This window comes from Buteo buteo, chromosome 3 (assembly GCF_964188355.1).
Source record: "Buteo buteo chromosome 3, bButBut1.hap1.1, whole genome shotgun sequence".
NCBI lineage: Eukaryota > Metazoa > Chordata > Aves > Accipitriformes > Accipitridae > Buteo > Buteo buteo.
In genome coordinates this window covers 72,826,073-72,846,859 of record NC_134173.1, presented here as the reverse complement: position 1 = coordinate 72,846,859, position 20,787 = coordinate 72,826,073, and the positions used below count along the sequence as shown (strand labels likewise).

At 42.9% G+C, this 20,787-nt stretch overlaps 1 protein-coding gene across 1 annotated transcript in view; it reads left to right on the top strand.

The window, feature by feature from the left end:
- Nucleotides 1-18,318, top strand: part of COL22A1 (collagen type XXII alpha 1 chain) — a 233,160-nt gene extending 214,842 nt beyond the window's left edge. The window contains exons 53-65 of the mRNA XM_075024010.1: nt 911-964; nt 1,568-1,612; nt 2,575-2,628; nt 3,665-3,718; nt 5,677-5,730; nt 8,261-8,332; nt 10,106-10,141; nt 10,398-10,442; nt 10,742-10,921; nt 13,091-13,157; nt 14,556-14,738; nt 15,088-15,165; nt 16,122-18,318. Coding sequence (XP_074880111.1) covers nt 911-964; nt 1,568-1,612; nt 2,575-2,628; nt 3,665-3,718; nt 5,677-5,730; nt 8,261-8,332; nt 10,106-10,141; nt 10,398-10,442; nt 10,742-10,921; nt 13,091-13,157; nt 14,556-14,738; nt 15,088-15,165; nt 16,122-16,309 — 1,110 coding nt within the window. The 3' untranslated portion in view covers nt 16,310-18,318. The remainder of the gene's footprint in view (nt 1-910; nt 965-1,567; nt 1,613-2,574; nt 2,629-3,664; nt 3,719-5,676; nt 5,731-8,260; nt 8,333-10,105; nt 10,142-10,397; nt 10,443-10,741; nt 10,922-13,090; nt 13,158-14,555; nt 14,739-15,087; nt 15,166-16,121) is intronic.
- The last annotated feature ends 2,469 nt before the right edge of the window (nt 18,319-20,787 follow it).

Genomic DNA, 20,787 nt, shown 5'->3' with positions numbered 1-20,787 from the left:
TTTATAGGAGTCATGCATTAGCAATCTTGAAAAAAACCTGGGTTCTTTTACTTTTACAGCTACCATAAATACACTAAAACTTAGTGATTCCACTTTTACAGCTACCGTAAATATTGCAGAGGTAGAAGGTTGTCTTGTAACATTAAGCCTAGTGATCTGTTTTTTAGATAGAAGACTATGGGGCATAAAAAGTTTAGAGGAGGTGTCTTTAAAGAAGCCTTTTCTGGATTGCTCTATGACAGTTCTGTTGTCCAGGATTAGAGGTTTTATATTTGATTTTCTCTACGTAGTCTATACTTGTGTTTGCTGAGGGGAGAAAACTGACCCATGAAGCTGTCAGCCAAAAGGAAGTGTTACTAAATTGGGCAATGAACGTTATTCCTTGCAACTGTGTTTGTTACATGAAGAATGTGCTTCCAGTATCTGGCGTCGCCTGCCTCTTTCTGTGACTTGTCAAATGGGACTTAGTGGTTCTGGGAAAAGCCAAGTTCCCAGCCATTAGGACAACCGGTATGTGGAGCAGTGCTTGTCAGAGCAGCTGCAGACAGTTGTGTGCTTGCATCAAAACACCTGGTTTCTACGTGCAGATGCTGATTTTTTTATGTGCTGACTAGGTATTGGTGCAGTTCTGTGCATTACCCCTCTGACATTAAAACACTGTAAAGGTGCACCAGTCCAAAGGTGTGAGCTGCCTTTGAATCTCAAAGGCTGCGTTCATGACAGTGCAGGTAGGGTTATTTATGGGAATGTCTGTCACTACTGCCCTCCTCGCATGCTCAGACTCCAGTGTTGCTGGAGAAATCCTGGGCAATCACAGTTCTCAGTGCTAAGGGAGAAGAGTGGGAAGTTTTCAACAGCAGAAACATGGACCTGAGTCTCCCACTAACATGAACATGATTATTTCCCATAGGGAAAACCTGGAGAACCAGGGCTCCCAGGCCAGGAGGGTGCCAGAGGCTTACCGGTAAGTACTGCTCTGAAGGGTTCAATCCAGTCACTCTTCTGTATTGTAGCTGGGAAGCTTTTTGTTGGGCAGATGAGGTCCTTTACTGATGCAAACATATAACGAAAGAGCTGGCCTGGATGAGAATAGTCATGGCAATGTGCCTAAATAAATAAATAATCAACAAAAATCAAACATAGGCATTTCCAAATCCTTCACACTTGGAGAAGAGTAGGTCCCTTACCTAGAAGTTAAAGCACATAACCTCATGACACCACTTCTACCAGAAGGCATAGTCACAGCTGTAGCACTTGTGTGTTGTTACATGTCCTCTGAAAGGATGGGGACAATGAAATTTAGGGTTAAATAATCTATTGGCTGGTCACACCAGGAATACACACAGTACAGTCTTGGTCTTGCAGCCTAAGGAGCTATGCAAAGCTCTTCGCTGTGATGTGGCCCTTCCGAATCACTCCCTGGGACATGGCAGCTCCATGCTGACCAGTCCCCCGTAATCCTAGGCAAAATTGGGAAGATTATTAAGTAAATGTTCAAGTTGGAGTTTTTTTTAGTGTTTCATGCATCAGGGTAATGGATAATTATTGATTTCATTCTCTTTTGTAGGGTTTCAAAGGACAGAGAGGAGATACAGGTCCCCCAGGTCCCCGGGTAAGTAATGTGAACCTCATGCATGATCCTTTAGAGAACAATTGTGTGAACTGAAGTTGACCTTTCTGAGACAATAGGTAAAAAAGATGGCAGGTCTGTGTTTAACATGGCTGTTTTCAACTACAATTCCATGGGCCACACCCATGGCAGAATATCACAGCAGCTGTCTTCATTCCTTCTGCTGAAGTTGTGATTCCAGGTAAGGTGAGGCAGCTGGTAGAGCTCAGTCCTCTGATGCTCCCTTTGAGATAGCGCTTTGTGAGGAAGTTTCAAGGATGCCTCCATACCACATCCCTCTGGTACAAATGTTGACATACAAGGTGAGGAACCCTACTGCACTTACTGGACAAGAATCAGCTCTCCTCCAAAAATGCCTAAGAAGTGCAGAATAAGTTCAGGAACAAAACTTACAGAAATGAGAATAGAAATGTCTCTAGCCCTTTGACTCAGTTGCCTGTGGATCATAAAATCCAAAACTCAAGTCCTGCATGAAAAGGTGGTCTCTCTGTTCTGAGCGATGCAGTACAAAAAGCTCCTTGGTGTAGAAAATGGAATACAAAACTGAGTGTCCTTCTGCCTAATTCTGGCTTTTTACAGGGAAATAAAATACTCTGCTTGCAGGACCTTAGCAGAAAAATCCAGTGCTGAAGTTCCTCATCTCTTCCTCATTATGGTAGTTTCTGCATCATGAATAGGTTGGTGGTTTTCAGTGACTGCACTAGCAGTAGCAAATATTCTGCTAGAAAGCAGTGCACTGCCTTGTGCATCACTTAGAGAAGATGCTTCTAAGTTATTTTTATAAGCTGCGTGTCACATATGATGAACGAGGCTCTTGTTGGCTTTAAAAAAAGTTTTCACTGAGCTCAGTCCAATACTGCAGAAACCCCATACCACTTATAGTGGTGTTACTGGTCTGTCTTTGACCTTGAGCTGATATCTCTTTCCTTTTTGCTGAATTGCAGGGGGAGCCAGGTGCGACAGGTCCTGCTGGTCGTGAGGGGCCACCAGGGAAGGATGTAAGTGTACCGTTCTGAGCAGAAACTGATCTCCTTCTCCCTGACAAATGAAGATTTTAATTCACAGCGACCCTCACCTAAAATGACTGCAGAAACTGTGATAAAGGATGAATTCCTGCAGCAGTGGGCAGGGAATGATTTGTGCAAAGATCATTAGGGTAACAAAGAATTTGAGGGCCTTTGTCACTGCTTGGCTGCTGACGCTTAAATGTCAGCTATATCTTTGGAAAAGCAGAGAAAGATGCATTGTTTGAATCCCAGGCTGTGCTGCATAGCCATGGACCGGTTTTCTGCCACCCGTCTCCGAGCAGTGCTTCATTCTGCAGGTCCCACTGGGCCAGGCTCTGTCATGCTTCCTCTGCAAAAGCTGTACCTTACTGAGTGCGTAGCTCCACTGAAATCTATGAAATACCTATGGAATAAGACGATGCTGCTCAGAGGAAGGAGAGATGGTACAAACAGATCCTCTGACATTATTAGTGTCAAATGCAGTCACATAACAAAGTCCTGGAAGAGTGCAGCTGACGGTGGGATCCTGCAGCAGCTGTTGAGCAATGTACCAAGTAGCTGAATGTGCCATTGTCATGGGACGTGGGGAAGTGGTTTCTCATTTGCACACCCTTGTATCACTGGAAAACTGTTGTGCTGTAAATAGTACCCTACAAAGTAAAATGGAGGATAGACCCTGGGGAACCCTTCAGAGAAGATAGAAGCAGGTCTTAAGCCTCCCTCAAGAAAGAACAAAATAATCAGTTCTTGAGAAATACTGAAGAATCTCTGTCCCTGAGAAATCCATTGCTAAGATAACCTGATAATAATGTTTTCTGCCTGTAATCAGGCTGCCTTTAGTGATAGATGTTTAAAATTCAAAAGGCTGGTCTTCCTCATACATAACTGAAAGGGGGTAGTGACACTTTAATGCTGTTTCCTTCTAATACGTGAACAGTGTAATTTAGTAGGGACATTTTAAAATGTCTGTTTGCTTGCCTTCATGTCAGATCTTTCCCTCTCACCAGAATACTTTTCTTCATTTCAGGGTGATACTGGTCCCATAGGACCACAGGGCCCTCGAGGACTCAGAGGGCAGCCGGTGAGTTTTCTCTCCTGACAAGCCATTTCTGGAAGTGCATTGTATATAGTGGGAATCTCCTGCAGTCCAGAACTCTGGTTTGGAAGAAGAGTCTTAAGAAAGATTCAGGTGATGTTTGATTAAAACACTTTGCCTACTTTGAGAAAGACAAATCAGAATGATATTGCTAGGAACTGATGAAGACTTATAACAGTGCAATGGAGTGATGGTTGCTGACTTGGTAGGAAGAAGAGTTTAATGGATTCTGCCAGGACTGCAGTGTCAGTAGTGCTCATATTCCAGTCCTGCCTCTGGCATCTTACTTGCTTCTCACATGGCCTCAGTTTTCAAAGGTGGACACTAATTGCAGGTGCCCAGTTTGAGATATGTAGGGTCCAGTTTTGATACTATTCATTTTTGTCACGCTGTCTGTAATTTTTTCTGAAAAAAAGGCATAATTTTATTAAAAGGTTTGTTTAATTGAACACCTGTAGAGTTTTATTACAACTTCAGTGGAGAAATGGCAATTTATTTGACATTTCAAAAAGTGTCAATTGGGATGGCTGAGAAATAACTTTTATTAATATCATGGGTTTTTCAATTCTCTCTTAAAAATCAGCCCTTTCCAAATTTGAATGCAGATCTTTGTTGCTGAACCTAGGCATATCTTTAATATGTTGCAATGAGTGATTTCTTTTCCTTCTCAGATGACCTGCTAGTAAAACAGGTTCTACAACATATTCCATAATCAGGGCAAAATGCTGATTCAGCCAGCAATGCCAGGAGCTGGAGCAGCAGGTCCCTCTGAGCTGGGAGGGTAGGGGTTTAGACTGCAGGAACATATGGAGAGCTCCTGTGTTTACCTTATAATTTATCTCATTATTCCTGTCCTGCTGGCATCACCCGCTAACATGTCATGTCCCTGCACAACACTAGCAAGGAATAAAAAGATTTGAGGAGACAGAAATTATCATAACTCCAGGCCATATTCTTTTCTGGAGAAGAGATACTTGGGGTTTTTTTATGTTGGAGGGCAAAGTTTCGGTTTCTCTTGTTCTTCCTCTGCTTTATTTCTTCTCTAATAAGGAGTGTGAGGCATGATTTTGAATACTTCCAGTAAAAGGGCTGGTCTTTATGGTCAACTCAAATAAAGGGAAAAACATCTCTGCGTGGTGAATTGGGAGGAGAGAGGAACAGGGTATAGAATTTAATCTCACCAAACTTTAGTCAATATAGATGGTCAGCTCAGCTACTTTGATAAGGAATGGTGAGAAACAGGTCCTTTTCAAGGATGATTTGGCTCATTCTGAGTTGTCTGGTGTCAGGCAAGTATCAAATACCTCAAGGCTTTAGAACAAGTGTTTCTCTCCATTCCCCAAAAAAGGGGAAGCCTGAGATGATTAAAAAAATAGATGCCTGGCCTCTGGACCCTGATTCAGATGGTAGCCCTGAGAAGAGGATGATAGGCAGTGATTTGCAGGACCTCCCTCAGCCACTGGAGAGAGGAAGTTTTCTAACACAGGAAGGTGGGGGGGATCTGGAGGTATCTGTCAGCTGGTGCAGAGCACTTTAACATTGATCAGTGCATTGCCAAGGGGTGCTTCAAACATGGAATAAAGAGGCTTGTCTGAACATTGGTAACTTGGAGCAGCCATAGTAGGTGGCTCCATCCATCCAGGAGGATGCTGCATATGATAGGGATAAGGCTGACGAAAAGGAGGAGGAGGACTGCTGATTTGGTCCTCTTCAGACTAGGGGTTTGGGTCCACGTGTCTCAATTTTTGTTCTGAGATGGGGTCAGCCGTGTGATCAGGGATGCCGAAGTTGTGGGGTCAGTTGGAAAGAAGAGATCCTTACTCTGCAGTCTGCTAAGAGAGGAGGCTGGACAATGCTAAAGAAACGCCTGCTGGTGTAGCAGTAGGTGGATATTTTTAATTGTAGCCTACGTTACTTCACTAACCTTTTTCCTTCTGACGTAGGGCAAGAATGGATCGCCTGGATCTGCAGGAGAACCTGGCCCAGCAGGTAACCCAGTAAGTACCACAACGGGAAACTCATGCAGCAAGCAGTTATGTCAAGGAGAGGTGACTGATGAAGTATATATGGAGTGAATTATGTGTAGCAGCTTACCGTCCCTGAAGTTGCCATGTCTGAAGATTGGTGATCTGAAAATCACTGGCTGGCCATGACATCGGAGCGGGTTTGGCTATGTTCCAGGGATTGACCTGCTAGCTGGGTCATCATTTTTCCCAGCAAAAATTAAGTAAGTGTTCACAGACAAAGGAAATGATCGATTACCTGGTATGGAAAAAAGATTGGCATGCCTCATCTTCACCAGTAGATTTGATTTTGCCAAGCAGAGACTGTACAGCCAGCAGAGTTGTCACACGGAAGGAGAGGGCCTCAGGGCATTGGCAGACTGCCATTGAGGAATAGCAGCAGCAGAAAAATCCTCCCCAGGCACTTGGGGAAAGAGCAGACAGTGGGCTGTAAACCAAGATCACAAAGCAGAATAAAACCCCCCTGGGACCATCCTGTGTGGAAGAACAGCATGGTAATGAAGAGCTGTAAGGAGGACAGTGAGGAGCTGGTTTTGTTTTTTTTTTCTCTGTTCTGCTGCTGAAAATTGTTCAGGATTCAGCAAATCCATGCAAATGTATTTTTGTGTCCAGTAGCATCTATTACAATGCAGGGCTCTTCCCTCTCTTTGTCCACCTAGACGTTACAGCTTGCTGGGCTATTAGATTCAGATAGAAACAAAGGCATAGCAGGAGAAATCTGAAAAATTGCAGCAGGACTTCACTCCTTTGTGGCCCTTTCAATGCCATAAAGCAACCTCAGCCTCACCACAGACTTGTGCCCTGAGCATGTATTGCTTTGCCGCAGGGATGTCTCCTCCTAAGTGGTCGCAGAGAAGCAAGTAACACCTTTCTGCATGGGGGGGTTATAACTCACAAATAGAGGTGGGGAAGGGGTGGTGCAGTCTTGCAGCCTTTCTGCAGCCAAGAATAGGTGCTACAGCTTTCTTCTCCTTGACAAAACTTCTTCTTACCTTCCTTGCACTATTGCCATTGCTTCTTACCCCGTGGATCCCCACTGTTGCCTTTTCAACTTTAATTTCTTCTTCTCATCACACCCACCCCTGTTCCCAATTCCTGTTACTGCTTTTTGGCCTTCTGGTCTTCTTTAACAGGCCACTGTGGCTTTGGGATGCCCTGTGAGTGCCAAATGGGGGTTATTTTTTAATCATCATCATGTTATCACATTACCTAGACTGTCAGCTAGTGACCCGGGGACTCACCAGGCACCTTCCTGCACAAACACAGAACTACAGCAGTCTCTGCTCCAGAGGATTTAGAGTCCAAAAATAACATAAGAGATTGAAAAGGGATAAAATCAGATGGATGAGAAAATGGAAACAATGAGACAGTGTTGGTCAGCAGAACAGACAGTCATCTCATCAGTATCCTCTGTCATTAAAATGAATCCTCTCACTTTCATAAAGGTTATTATGGGAAGTATTTCCTTGTGCTGTGCTTGAATCCATTTATTTCCAGCCTTGTCTGGAAATGCACTAATTTCCTTCACAATGCGGTGTGACAAGCCAATATATTATATTTCTATTTTGAAAAAAAGGAGAAGCAAGAAAGGTTATCATGGCAATAAGGGCGTTTTTTTTTCCACCTTCACCATTGCCAACTTGTAATCACAAGGTAAAACCTGCCAGGAGCCTTCTCCTTTTGCATCTGCTGTTTGACAGTGCCCATCCCAATTCACAGTGTTCATGCTAAGACTGCACACAGCAATACAGCCCAGCCCCTGAAATCTCCAGGGCTGATTGCATACTGAAAGCCATGTGCATTGTGCCTGTCAGGTCCGTTGGTGCTCACTTTACACAAGATGGGCTTAAAATGAAGACAGGTTTTAGTCTAAGAAGAAAAAGGGTTATGTTCTGAATCAGAAGGTAGGGGGAAAAGTTGTGAAAGAAAAGGTTAAAAATAAGAGTAAAAAAAAAAATCAGAAGTGTATGTGAAATGGCTCTGTATCATGAACTGTCATTTAAGCTGCCCTGATCTGTAAGAAAAATGATAGTTTGGCAGAATATCACAAGAGATAAGTAAAAGGCAGACATTTTTTAAATTGAACCTGGAAATAAAGGCAAAAGAGCAACTCAGTAGCTGTCTGTTGGTTGTATTCTCAGATTTGAGCAGTATGACCACCTGCACTGTTTCCCTGTCGGCGCCCATCACAGCATTTCCACTCTGCAACACCACCTTAAAAACCATGCAGCGCCAGAATAGCCACTGAACATACCTCCTGTCACTTCCATCATTGTCACTTCCTTTTCGTCTTTTCACAGGGACCCCACATAGCTTATTAATAATGCAAGTGTGGTGTTTGCAATCTGCTTTTCTAAATGGCTTTGTTCTTCCTTTCCTTGTCAGTTTTAGGAGTCCTGCTGCTACAGTGAAATTTCCCAGTTCCAATGTATCTGTAAATGCATGCTCTGGAAAAGAGATGTTGGAGAAAGGGTGCTAGTGTCTGTCTCATTTCTGTCCTAAGGGTCCTAAAGGAAATAAAGGAGAAAATGGCAGCCCGGGACTCCCTGGCTTCGTAGGACCCAGAGGACCACCTGTGAGTATGTCTGGGGATGGATTAGATCCACTAATTACCTGCTTTTAAATGTTAGACTGAGGAAGATAGGACATGGTCATCTTTAATTAGGTAAAAAAACATAACCAGGAGATCTGACAGATCCAGAAGCCATACACTTTTACTTCCAAAGGAAACTGGACTGCAAAAATAGCATTTTTCATTTAGACAAACATACATAACCTCATTTACTGAGCTGGTACCTGTCAGTCAGCCCTGAAAATGTGTGCATTAATCGGACTGGTTCAATAGTCTTCTTAATATGGGTATGCAGTATTTAAGTTCTCAGGCCATATCTCTGTGTGAACCCCAGAAGGGCTAAATAGGGAAATTTTAAGTGCTGATAATAATATAGGTATTTCTCATATTTGGTGTTCCAAGGAAAATTCCTTTGTTACCAGCAACAGATGTACATTGCAATTAAAGCATTCATATATCTCCCAAAGTGATCTAAAGTAAGACCTATAAATGTGAAAATATCACGGCCTTGAAATCCAATATCTTTAGCCATTCCAAGATAAGTAAAATATGTTACATTCCACTAAAAGGATGGAAAAAGTAAATGTTAGTTAAATATTTTTGTTTCTAGCTCTGTTGTGACTTAAAATGAGGTTTGAAAGGTTTTCATGTGAATCTAGCAGAGCTGAATCTTCCACAGGATGATTCTTTTTTCCTTTTTTTTTTTTTATAATTGGAATGGGAGTTTCGTGATGAAAAGAGGAGAAGAAAATATTTCTCTGGAAAATTAATTTAAAGCAGCAAACGTGGTGGCCATTTAAAACTAAAGTGGCCCTAAGGAATAGTCGAGTGAGTCTGATGCTGCCTAATTCAGAGCTGATGGGATTACACATCTGTGATTAGTTATATTACTCATGCATACATATGTAGATGCTAGCACTGTCAAAGATGTTATATGTGTTTCCAGGTTATGGGAAAAATTCCACCTGCACGCACACATTATAGATATGATCATGTGCGTGGATTGTAAATAGACTATAAAGATGAATCCTTCCATTCATGATATGGGAAAGTGGGCAGAATTTTAGCAATAACTAGTTTAATGTCTGTTTTGCTTTATCAGTGAGCTTCAGGACTGCGGTGACCTTTTTTTCATTGAAATGCTAAAATGCAAAATTGTATTGCCTAATTATGACATTATAAATACACAGTATTGAAAAAAAAATCCTAATAAGGTGCTTGTTCAAATTGAGGTTATTTAATATAGTTCTGAAATACAGGCAAACTTTCAGGCTCAAACTTGCTTTATCACTGGCTCTGCATCCATTATCTCAGCTGGTGTAGTACAAGATGGTACCTCTACTTAAAAAATGTACTTCCCTTACATCTTTAGACTGCTATGGGTATAACGTTGACACTATTTAAACTAAACCAGCCTAAGTAAAGTGTATGAAGCTTTGTGAAAAGTCTGTAAGAAAAAGGAATAAAATGTATTGAAAGCAGGAACACACTTTCAATGAAACATCTGTCTTGCTCTCAGCTGGTTTGTTAGAAATGACTTCGTGTTATTTACATTTACACGGTATGCAGCTTTATTAAACAATCCTTTCTAAATAGTCGGATGTGTCTTTCCAGGAATGACCTACAGCAGTAGGATAAGGATAAATCATCCAAACCTGCTGTTGTGTAGCAGAAAACTTGGGCTCTAAACAGAAAACAAGACTTGTGGTTATTGGGTAGGGTCTTCCTTCCAACTCATTGCAGTGTGGTGCTAAATTCACTCTCTGTATCTCTCAGGGAGAACCAGGAGAGAAAGGTCCTCCCGGAAAAGAGGTGAGTTAAATTCCCAGTTGTTTCAAAGTAGGGCTGATGTCTTGGGAAAAAACCATTAAGGATGCTACCTGGGTTGCAACAAATTCATTTTTTTCTTGAGTTGTTGATATTTGAGAGCAAACAGCTCTCGGAAATCTGTGGGACTGATGAGGAAATAAATTTTCCCCAGGTCACAAGAATGATTGCAAAGGCATGCGCTTTATTATTTACTGTTATTATGGATAGTTCTTCAACGCTCAGCCTTATTTTGTTGCAGGGTGCACCAGGGAAACCAGGTGAAATTGGCTCCAAAGGAGAGAGGGTAGGTTGGAGAATATTATTAGTTATTTCATTACTTTGAAATAAAGAGGGCTGTTTTGAGTTAGGGGCTGGGGGAAGGGTCATTCAAGAATGAAGCGTGGCCTGTAGAGATCTGCCGTGCTTCCCGCCCTCCCAGACCTCTCTTTAATCATTCTCTGTCAGTAATAATTTGTGGATCATTTGTAATGCACCAGATGTTGTATTCAGTAACTGCCAGCTCAGCTGTTTGTGTTTTGCTGTGCTTGGAAATCAGAAGTTTGCCTCTTATTTTGTGGTGGTAATGTCAGTTTTTTCACTTAGGGAGAGCCTGGCATCAAAGGCGAAAAAGGCCCTCAAGGAGAAAAGGGCCCTCCAGGTGATCCTGGGATACCTGGTCATAAAGGCCATCCAGGACTGATGGGTCCCCATGGACCCCCAGGAGACACTGGGCAAGTTGGACCTCCTGGTCCTCCAGGACAGCCGGGATTTCCAGGACCAAGGGTAAGATTGCCAGAGAAGGGCTTTGTACAGTAATTTTACTGCCACGGTGTGTGATCAGAACAGTACCTAAGATTATACTAAGGCTGATAGAAACCAGAGCGAGTGTGTGTTTTAATGGGGAGGCAGCGTTTTTACCTCTTGATACATAAAAAGGCAAGCTATAGCATATCTCAGGGAAGTGTTGTGGGGGTGTTGGATTGAATTTCAGGAGACCTGAGCAATCCAGACGTATAGCCAGGGTGGCCAGTCCCTGATACCTTATACCCCTAAAAGCCTAAGTCTGGTCATATGACTGTGGCCATGGGTCTGGAGTCTGAAAAAGCTTCTTTCTATAAGGGTGTTAATGTGTAGCATTTCATATAGAGGTCTTATGCCTTCCTCTGCTGCTGGTTGTTATGAGAGACAAAATGCTGAGCCGTGGAAAGGTCACTGCTCTATTCCTGGAAATCCTGGAGTCAGCTCATCAGAATTCATGAAATCCTATTTTTGTTTAATATTCTCTTTTTTTTCCTAACGGGAAACAATCTCGCTACTGAGAGTGCCTGAGGGTAATGTATGTAGAAGAATGAGAAAAACTACCAACACTAGTGAAGCCGCTATGCCCATCCTGAGGATGAATTTGAGATTACCTCGGAGGGAAATAAACAGTGAAATAATCTCTGATGTAAAAACTGGGTAAATTTTAGACAAAGCATTTCTTTATGTGTCACAACAACACAGAGACTGATGAAATCCAGTCATGATTATGGAGACTTAATGAAACTAACAGGGTTAAAACTTGAAAAGATAATTTGTAAGCCTTCAAAGTATGTTCCACAATCATGGTTACTTACTGGGATATTCACTAAGAGCCGTCACAAATGGTTAGTACTTAATGACAAAATTGTTTCTTTTGTCACCAACTAACACATCTTTTTCTCATGCAAAATTTGTGTTGGGAAGAAGGCAGCAAATAGACCAACTCTGTACTTATCAGCAATGTCATTGGTTAAAATTGAAATGTCTCTTAGCTATTTAATAAAATCTACTTTTCTTAATGAAGAATAACTTCTGATTCAGAAGTCATGAGGTTTTCATAAACATAGAGGACACAGACTGCATCCTTGTATGTTGAAAGGGTAGGTGTGAGGGAAAAGCCACACTTTCATGCAAATAGTTCATACACAAAAGAATGCAGTCTTCAGGTTGACCAGAAGTATTTTCAAAACTGGCAGAAATTCAAAGAATAATTTTAGCCAAAAAATGAAAACTGTATTTCAAGTGAAACATCTCACTTTATGATTTACAAAGGACAGCATTTGATCTTGGTTCAAAATGGTTTATTTTTGAAATATAGCTACATTTTTTCTTTTGAGTTTATGCAAAGACAAGAGTCTGGTTCCCCTAAAACCACTTTTTTTATTTTCATGGAAAGCCACAGCCTAAAAAAATCTCCTTCCACCTACCAAAACTGCTTTCATCATTTTTTCAGTTGCATCGTCCAGAGTTGTTCACATAGCTTTGAGTTCTGACAGCTATTACAGTTGTTCAACAGCAAGGTCGCACAAAATTGCTGAGAGAGGAGATTCCCCTGGAGGCTGGGTAGGGGACCAAGGCCAGGCAGCCACATCCCCTGTCTCCATTAAACAGCGTGAAATCAGGCAGAACCTTGTACATGTTTGGAAGAATGGGTATCACATGTGTAAACTGGCTTCTGCTCCCTGAGATAAAGCTTGTTGGCAGGCAATGCATCCAATATGAGTGTTTATAGCAAGCCTAGATACCCACCTTAACTACCCTGGGGGCAGGCATGCTTCCTTCTGCAAAGAAGTGTGCAATGCTGAAAAATGAGGTAGGCTTTCCACTATGATCTAGTAGGGCAGAGAATGTCTCCTGATTTGATTTCTACTACTTCTATGACTTGTATAGGAGGGAGATTTTCTCAGTGTCCCAACTGCGCCCTCTGACCAGGCTCCCTACTTACGCTGTTAAGCCCATGGCTTGCCAGCAGGTTGGGAATCGTGGATGTTTTGAGTCCCTTTACATTCTTCTTTCAGGCAGTCCCTGCAGCCCTGTGTATGCTGTAAGTGACGAAATGCAACCCACTAAACCCATTGTGGAGGGTTTAATTTGCATGTCCCCTGGCTGTGATTATTATGTCTTGTTATTGCTGTGATTATTACTCTCTAGGGGGAACCCCCATCTCTAGAGACTTTGAGAAGGCTCATCCAAGAGGAGTTAGCCAAGCAGCTAGATGGTATGTAATCATCTTGGGGAAGCTGGAAGATATATCTGAGAATATGAAAGGTACTTTCCATAGCTGTGGTGGGACCTGAACCTCTCCTGCTTATGGAAGGCAAAGTTGCAATAAGCCTGCCTGGAAGGACAAATGTGTAAAATGAAATGCACTTAGCAAGCTGTACTGTTCCCTAAGCTTGATGTTCCCAGCAATAGCACAAGGGCTTTCTCCCTTCTTCAACCCAAGGCCATTCGTTGCCTGTGGTAAGGACCTCATGGCTTTTTGCTACCAGAACAGCTTTGCTGCAGACTCATTCCTGCAGATGCCTGAGCTGACATAAGAAGATACAAATTGCAACAGATTACTTTGGGGCTCTAGAAGAGAAAGTAATCAGAGTAGGAGGTAAACTTGCTTTTAAGGTCCCAGCTGGAGAAGAAATGTTCCTGATTTCTGGCTGTGACATTTGATACTCATCAGTATAAGAGGGAGTGGAGTGTCTGTGGGCTGCTGCTTCTCTCAAAGTACGTGAACTGCAGACCACTACTGACCCCATCTACAGTGAAATGCCGAGCTGTAGTGCTTCTTCTCACACAGCTCTTGGAGCAGCTGACACATAGCTGCAGGTATTTTCTTCCATGCTAAAGATCATGGTTCAATGGGGTGATTTATTTGAAGGATTTTTTTACGCACTCTCAGACTTCAAATTCCATGCCAATCTAAAAGCATTCAAGATTTTGGATCAATGAAGAGAAAATAGAAAACCCTTCTCCTTCTATTCTGTAGGATGTTTTTGTGATGCTGAGTATGTCTTAAGAGCTCTCTAGGCTGTTCAGGGTCTTAATATGGAAGTGGCAAGCAATGTGCCTGCTTGGAAATTGGAGAATATGCTGATGCAGGAAGCTGCCTTAGTTAGTTTCTGACTTCACAGCCAGAGATGGGTACATTAGCTTTAACTTCACATGTGTAACAGCCCAGAACAAGAAAAATAAGCTTTCTTCCTACAGAGCAGCCATGTAGCTTCTTGCTCTGTGTAGCAGAAGTCGTGGAAGTAGGCTCTCCTTTTCAGAGCAGCAATGATTCCAGTTTGACAGAAATCCACCAGCTACACAGCTAAAGGAAAGGACATTTCAGATCCTTGGTGGACAAGGAACAGAGGATGAGAGAAGTGTTTAGGATTAAGTATGAAATTTAGGAGAAGTTTAAAGCTACTGAGAAATGAGGTTTAAATAATTTAGAGAGGGTCAGGAAGGTACCATCATGGTTTATGGGGAAGGATTGTGTGGGGACAACAAATGGGTGGCCCTGAAAAATTGATCTGTGACAATACTTGGACCTTACTGGGCCACTGGTTCTGGGTCTCCATCTCTTGGAGCACTGACCTTCTAGTCTAACAAACCCATTTCCCTCTCTTCACAGTAAAGTTAGCCTATCTCCTGGCTCAGATACAGCCTGCACATGTAAAAGCGTCCCATGGCAGACCAGGACCTCCTGGTCCCCCTGGGAAGGAAGGACTCCCAGGAAGAACTGGCCCTCCGGGAGAGCCTGGCCGGCCCGGACAGACTGGCTCTGAAGGGCCACCTGGACCGATTGGTCCCAAAGGTGAGTGGAACTTGGTGTGTTTGGGCAGTCCGATAAAGGGATGTGTCCACCACACTTTGGTGTCCACCTCTGCTGTTAGTAGCATCTAAGTGGTCCTCAAAATGCATGTGTTAGAAGCAGTCTCAGTCTGTTGAACCAGAGGTTGTAAATGTGACCAGCAATTGCTGGTGTGTTCCATCTCTGGCCAGAATCGGATGAGGGCAAGTCTTTATTCCCACTTAAGGTCCCATCTTAGAGGACTGGCCAGAATTAGGAACTATTTTTTAGCAAATATATTGGCTTCAGTGTGGATTCTTTAGTTCCATAGATAGTGTTCATCGGTTCATTATTTTTCTTTCCCTCTATACAGGAGAAAGAGGAGCAAAGGGTGAGAAGGGAGACACTGGCATTGGCCAACGAGGGGAAGTAGGTCCTCCAGGAATTCCAGGTGTGTTTATTCAGAACACCCCACAAAACACATCACTCAGAACTGCTGCAAGGACACAGGTCTCTGCCATATTAGATAGACAATCAGGATACATAAATATGGCATACACAATTTCTGTAGAAAGCGGCCCAAAGGGAAGAAATACATCACTAGCATCATATCTGGCCACCTTTGTTTCTTCAGCCTGGTTGACAGGTATAATGATCCATCTCAGTAACAGCTAGGTTAACTGACCTTTGGGACAAATCCAAAGTGAAGCTTTAATTACTAGATACACCGTGAAGTGTCCTAACTGCATTTACCAGAATCTTGTTGTGACCAAGCTGAACCCAGAGGTCCAGGCAGCTTCAGATGTTATAAAGGTCATACCCAACACCTATGCCTCAGGCATACAACTCATGCTTTACCTTTGCTGACAAAGAAGCAGCAAATATATTTTGTTTCTAATTTGAAATTAGGAGCCATTGGCCAATTTTGCCTTCACCCTGCTTTGTTCAGGGGAGGAAACTATGGGAAGCTTTCATAACTCCATGGTCTGCATTTGGCATACTGGCCCTGCATTGCCTTAAAATAACAATGGACCCACTATGCTTTGTAGCAATGAGTTATCTCCCAAAGATGGCTCTTGCCTCAAGCTTTCGCATCCTCACTTCCTCTCTATGAGGACTATATGTCATTAGCTGGGTCATGCGGCTGCACAACTTCAACATGGTGATAGAGGAAGAGCAGCCATAGCAGAATTGTGCAGCCCAAGAATGCCATAGGGGGTGAAAATCTTTCTTACAGAGAAGACACACTTGTCACATCCTTGTAGATACATACAAGCCAGAACCAAGTCTGTGGAAGCTGATGCCTGCATCCCAGTTTGGCAGCAAAACCATCTCCTGTGATGTTATACTGCTGAGTACTGCACCCTGGGGGTGTCACTCACCAAGGACATTCTGTTTTTATTTTAGGCCTCCCAGGGGAGCCTGGCTATGCCAAAGATGGGATGCCAGGACCACCCGGCCCTCAGGGAGAAGCTGGTGTGCCTGGTCTCGCAGGTCCACAGGGACCTCCAGGAGCCAACGGACAGTGTGACCCCACTCAGTGCGCTTACTATGCAAGCCTGGCTGCCAGACCTGCCAACGTGAAAGGGCCCTAGCATGCAGGGAGTATCCCCAGACTTGTTTTTAAAACTTGAATTCATCATGCCTGCCAAGAGCTCTCAGATGTCTTCAATTGTGTTTCTTTCGTGGGAGGCCTTCTAAAGCCAACAAATGCTGCCGGTCGGTCAGATTATTTTTATGAATTATAATAATTATTATTATTATTATTATCTTTGATGTGATATGTGAACTTGGTTTTGTTTTCTCTAACATCAGGGCATATTACAACATTAAAAATAAGTGGGTTTTTCCTCTTTTGAAGAGCATACAGTATCGATGCATTGTGTAGCTGTTTATGCAAAACCATTCCAATGCCAAAATTTTTGTCTGTTATCTGGTTAATTCTTTCCAAAGCTTTACCCGTCACCCTTGAAACTGAAATAAAATCCTGCACTGTGTAGTCCCGGGCATTAACGGTGAGACACAGGCTAATCGCAGGATTGTTGGTGCTATCTGCCATCCACATGGAGGGGAGGAAGGCAAAGCCATGCCAAAGCTGGGGAACAGGTCTCCAGTACATTCAGTTCACAATGGACAGGCAGTTATGAACAGCCAATGTGTGTTTTCCAGAAATACCCTAATAAATTTAATGTTCTTCTGCCCATAAGTGAATCTGTATCCTATAGGAGCTACTTTTTATGGGACCATGTGGGATCTCACAGTAAGGCCTGAAGAGACCACAGGGATGACCTAAACCTTCTCACTGCTCCCTGTGCAAGAACTTCAGTACTGGGAGGGTTTGGTCCTACCAGATGGAGCTTAACTTCCTTCTGTCAGGGAGATGCCTCTGCAAAAAGCCTCAATGCTGTCCTCCATTGGCTCAGGGATGCCAAATCCCTTTTTCGTTGATAGTGCACACACAGCTCCCTACCACTGCTTCACCCAAAAATCAGCCAGAGCAGCAGACACCTGGCATTAAAAATCTCAGGAAGCCAAATGTGACCCAACTTCACCGTTTTGGATGATTCGCTATGATTATAAGTTGACATCGTCGTGTTTTAGAGTGCAGGTGAGAAGTTGCGGGCTGGTCTAGGAGAAGGTTGGTCTCTGCTGAAAGGGTCAGAACAAAGAGGTCTTCAGAAACCCAGAGGAAATTTTGTTTGAGGGTGAAAGCAAAAAGTCAGACACTGTCCCTTTTCCCCTATCGACTAATTGCCAAAATGAACTTGAGAATGCAAAGAGAAAGTAAAGAGGGGATGGAGTCTGAAAAGACCTTCACAATAGGCCATTTGTGAGTTTAACTCTCTGACCAAGACAATACCACCCACAAAGGTGTGGATCTGAGAGGCGATCAGGCCTCGGATATACGTGCCAGGCAGCAAAGCAGCTGTGTTTTCAAAACTCTTCTGCACAAAGCAGTTTGTATTGAGAGATGGGAGTAATGAACCTGACACAGGCACTAAGTGTTGAATGTGTCTGGAAATCTCATCAGGTCTTTTGTAGATGGAAAATAGGCACCCAGCCCTGCTGGCACGTTCACCGTATGGCATGGTGCTTCCAAGCTGGCTAAGCCGAGCATAAGCCACAGCTGTCCATAACCACCCCAGAATCAGACCCCACTGCTAAAGCCCAGAGATAACCATTTGCCAGCCTTTGGAGTCTTTTTCTCACCCAGTAGCAGATAAAATTTGCCTCTTCTTTACTGAAAAATGAAATTAAATAACATGTTCAAATGCCAGGGTTAAACAAAGTCTTTACTGTGTAGCTCTCAGTGGTGCTATTTTTGCTTTTTCTTATGCAAATAAACTCTTTGATTTGATTTATACTGTGTTTCTTGCTATGGAAAGACCAATCAAAGTGAAAATATCATGAAGGGAAAAGCTTACACTTTTAAGTAACTCTCAATGGTATATCTGTTACTGTACCGCATCTTAGGTCAGCTTGCTATATTTCAGTATTAAGCAAGCATGTTGATCACATTGTATTTAACAGCACCATTTTTCCTAGTCCAGACTGAGTGAGTTTTCATCCCTCCAGTGGTGAAGCAGAACAGGTTTTCTACACAAGAGGGAGATACCTCCCAACATGGCACGAGATATCGTTTTGAATAAATGTGATTGCAATGAGTAGGTTTTATGGAGGTCAAACATGTTAACTGGGCCATGTTAATATGACATTTAATTCCTGTCATGACGCTGACTTCTCAGCCTCTGTAGATTGTCTCTTATCATGTGTGTCTGCATGTGCCACGCATGGCATAGACTAATACACTCTAGTGCACTATGCAAAGGGTAGATACATAATGATGTTCTGTTAAACAAATTTCAGGGTCTTTCAAGCCTGTGAGATCATAGAATAGTTTGGGTTGGAAGGGACCTTTAGAGCTCATATATTCCAACCCCCAATGGGTGAGATGGTGCCATAGTATCTAGTTGAAGGAGATCTAGAGCTTTTTTTGCATAACCCTTTCATTTGAATGTCTGTTGGAGCCATTGCCAAGAGTCTGTGTTAGGAACATGAGAGACACACCTGTATCTTTAATTGCAATTAAAAGATCTGCATGGGTTAGGCACAGACTGTGACTCTGCAGCTTCTCCACCTGGAAAAGGGGATGCAACCTAATTCCCTTTGCTCCAGCATATTCCCTAGCATATGGTTGTCTGTTCAGTCTGTTCCTGGAGACACCCCAGACTGTCTCTGTGCCCTGAATTCAGTGGGTGCCATTTCCCTGCTTTTTCTCAAATCTCGTTTTCTCTCCAGCCAGTTAAATGGCATTTACCAAGCATCATCTGTTGGTAGTGAGAGGAGTACGAGACATATGCTGCAGACCCAGATCAAGACCTGTGCTTATAGCCACCCAGTTTCTATGGGTATAGTCATCAAAGGGAGGTTTCTACAGCTGCCACCTCTTACAGAAGCAAGCCCTATGTTAATGTGCTTAAAAAGACACCTGCGGTAAAAAGTAAAAGAGGGTGTATTTGCAGGATTTCTGCCCTGCAAGCTCATACACCAAAAGCTGCAACAGTTTTTGCCTCACTCTGTTCATGGGTATTTGCCGTCTTTGGAAACATGGCCTGAGATTACTTTCCAAATTAGATCTGCCATCTGGGCAGACAGGAAACCTACAGGTACAGCCCTGGGCATGGTCAGAAGCTGCCCTCCAGAAAATGCAGATGCCTCTGTGCCCAAGCAGGTGACTGAATGTGCTAGAAGGTGACATGCAGACGTGTGTTGTCTGTCCAGCATCTTGCAAGGTGACCATGCAGGCAGGAGGTGGCAGGTAGGACAGGGACAGAGCTGATGGCCTCTCCTCTAACTGCTCTTGAATAAGGGAGAGCTGTGGCTTCTGCATCTCAGGTGTTCCTGTCTCTGCAACAGAGTGGTTGGTACATCACCCTAAAGTCTGTTCACTGAGTCTGAGGTTTAAACCCAGGAGTACGCTGATATTTTTGTTGGATTTTTTTTTTTTTTTTGGCTGGTCCTGTTGTAAGAGAGGATATACTGTTAAAATTGCAATACAAAGCCACACAATGTATTATTTGCATATTAAAAAGGTGCTAATGACACAGGGGGTTTATGGCATCACTGGGGGGGAGTGTTTTGTTTTTAAGTCAAGTGTATAAATTATTGCAATTATAGCAAACAGACCATTATTCCATTAAAATTTTTGCCTGTCAAATAAATAAATTAAAAACCAAAACACAGGATCATTTGGGGAAAATATTTTTTTGTGTTAAATTATTTAACAATTTATACTTGTTTTCTAAACAGTTTTGAATTAGCTGCTTCTTGGAAGCTGTAGCAGGAATCAATTATTTTCCTTTTTTGCCACTTGTGAGTGGCTCTTCTCAGCACAGCCTTGTGATGCTGTTTTTCTGAGCTGTCCTTTTCCCACCTCTTGTTGTTAATATGGGATAATTAAACTGTGTAAGGCTGAACTCTGTTCTACATATTTATTTGGAAATGTGTAATCAAAGCAAGACTACTCTGTTCAGAACTAAAAGAAATTTGTGTTTTTTTCCAGAGAGACAATAAAAATGCTCTAGCAGCTAAGCCCAAGCTCTGTGCTCTGACCACAAAACTGGCTGGGAGATGAGCACCGCTTTTATATTCTGGGCAATTTAAAAAACCCTGAAACTAAATTATATCTAGAAAAAAGAAAATAGCGTTTACTCATGGCTCAGTCTTTTAATGTGGTGTGGTGGATTGACCTCGGGTGGACGCCAGGTGCCCACCAAAGCTGCTCTATCACTGCCCTCCTCAGCTGGACAGGAGAGAAAATATAACGAAAGGCTCTTGGGTTGAGATAAGGACAGGGAGAGATCACTCAACCAAGTACCATCACGGGCAAGACAGGCTCAACTTGGGGAAAATTAACTTAATTTATTGCCAGTCAAACCAGAGTAGAGTAATAAGAAATAAAACCAAATCTTAAAAAACACCTTCCCCCCACCCCTCCCTTCTTCCTGGGCACAACTTCACTCCTGAATTCTCTCCCTCCTCCCCACCAGCAGCGCAAGGGGACGGGGAATGG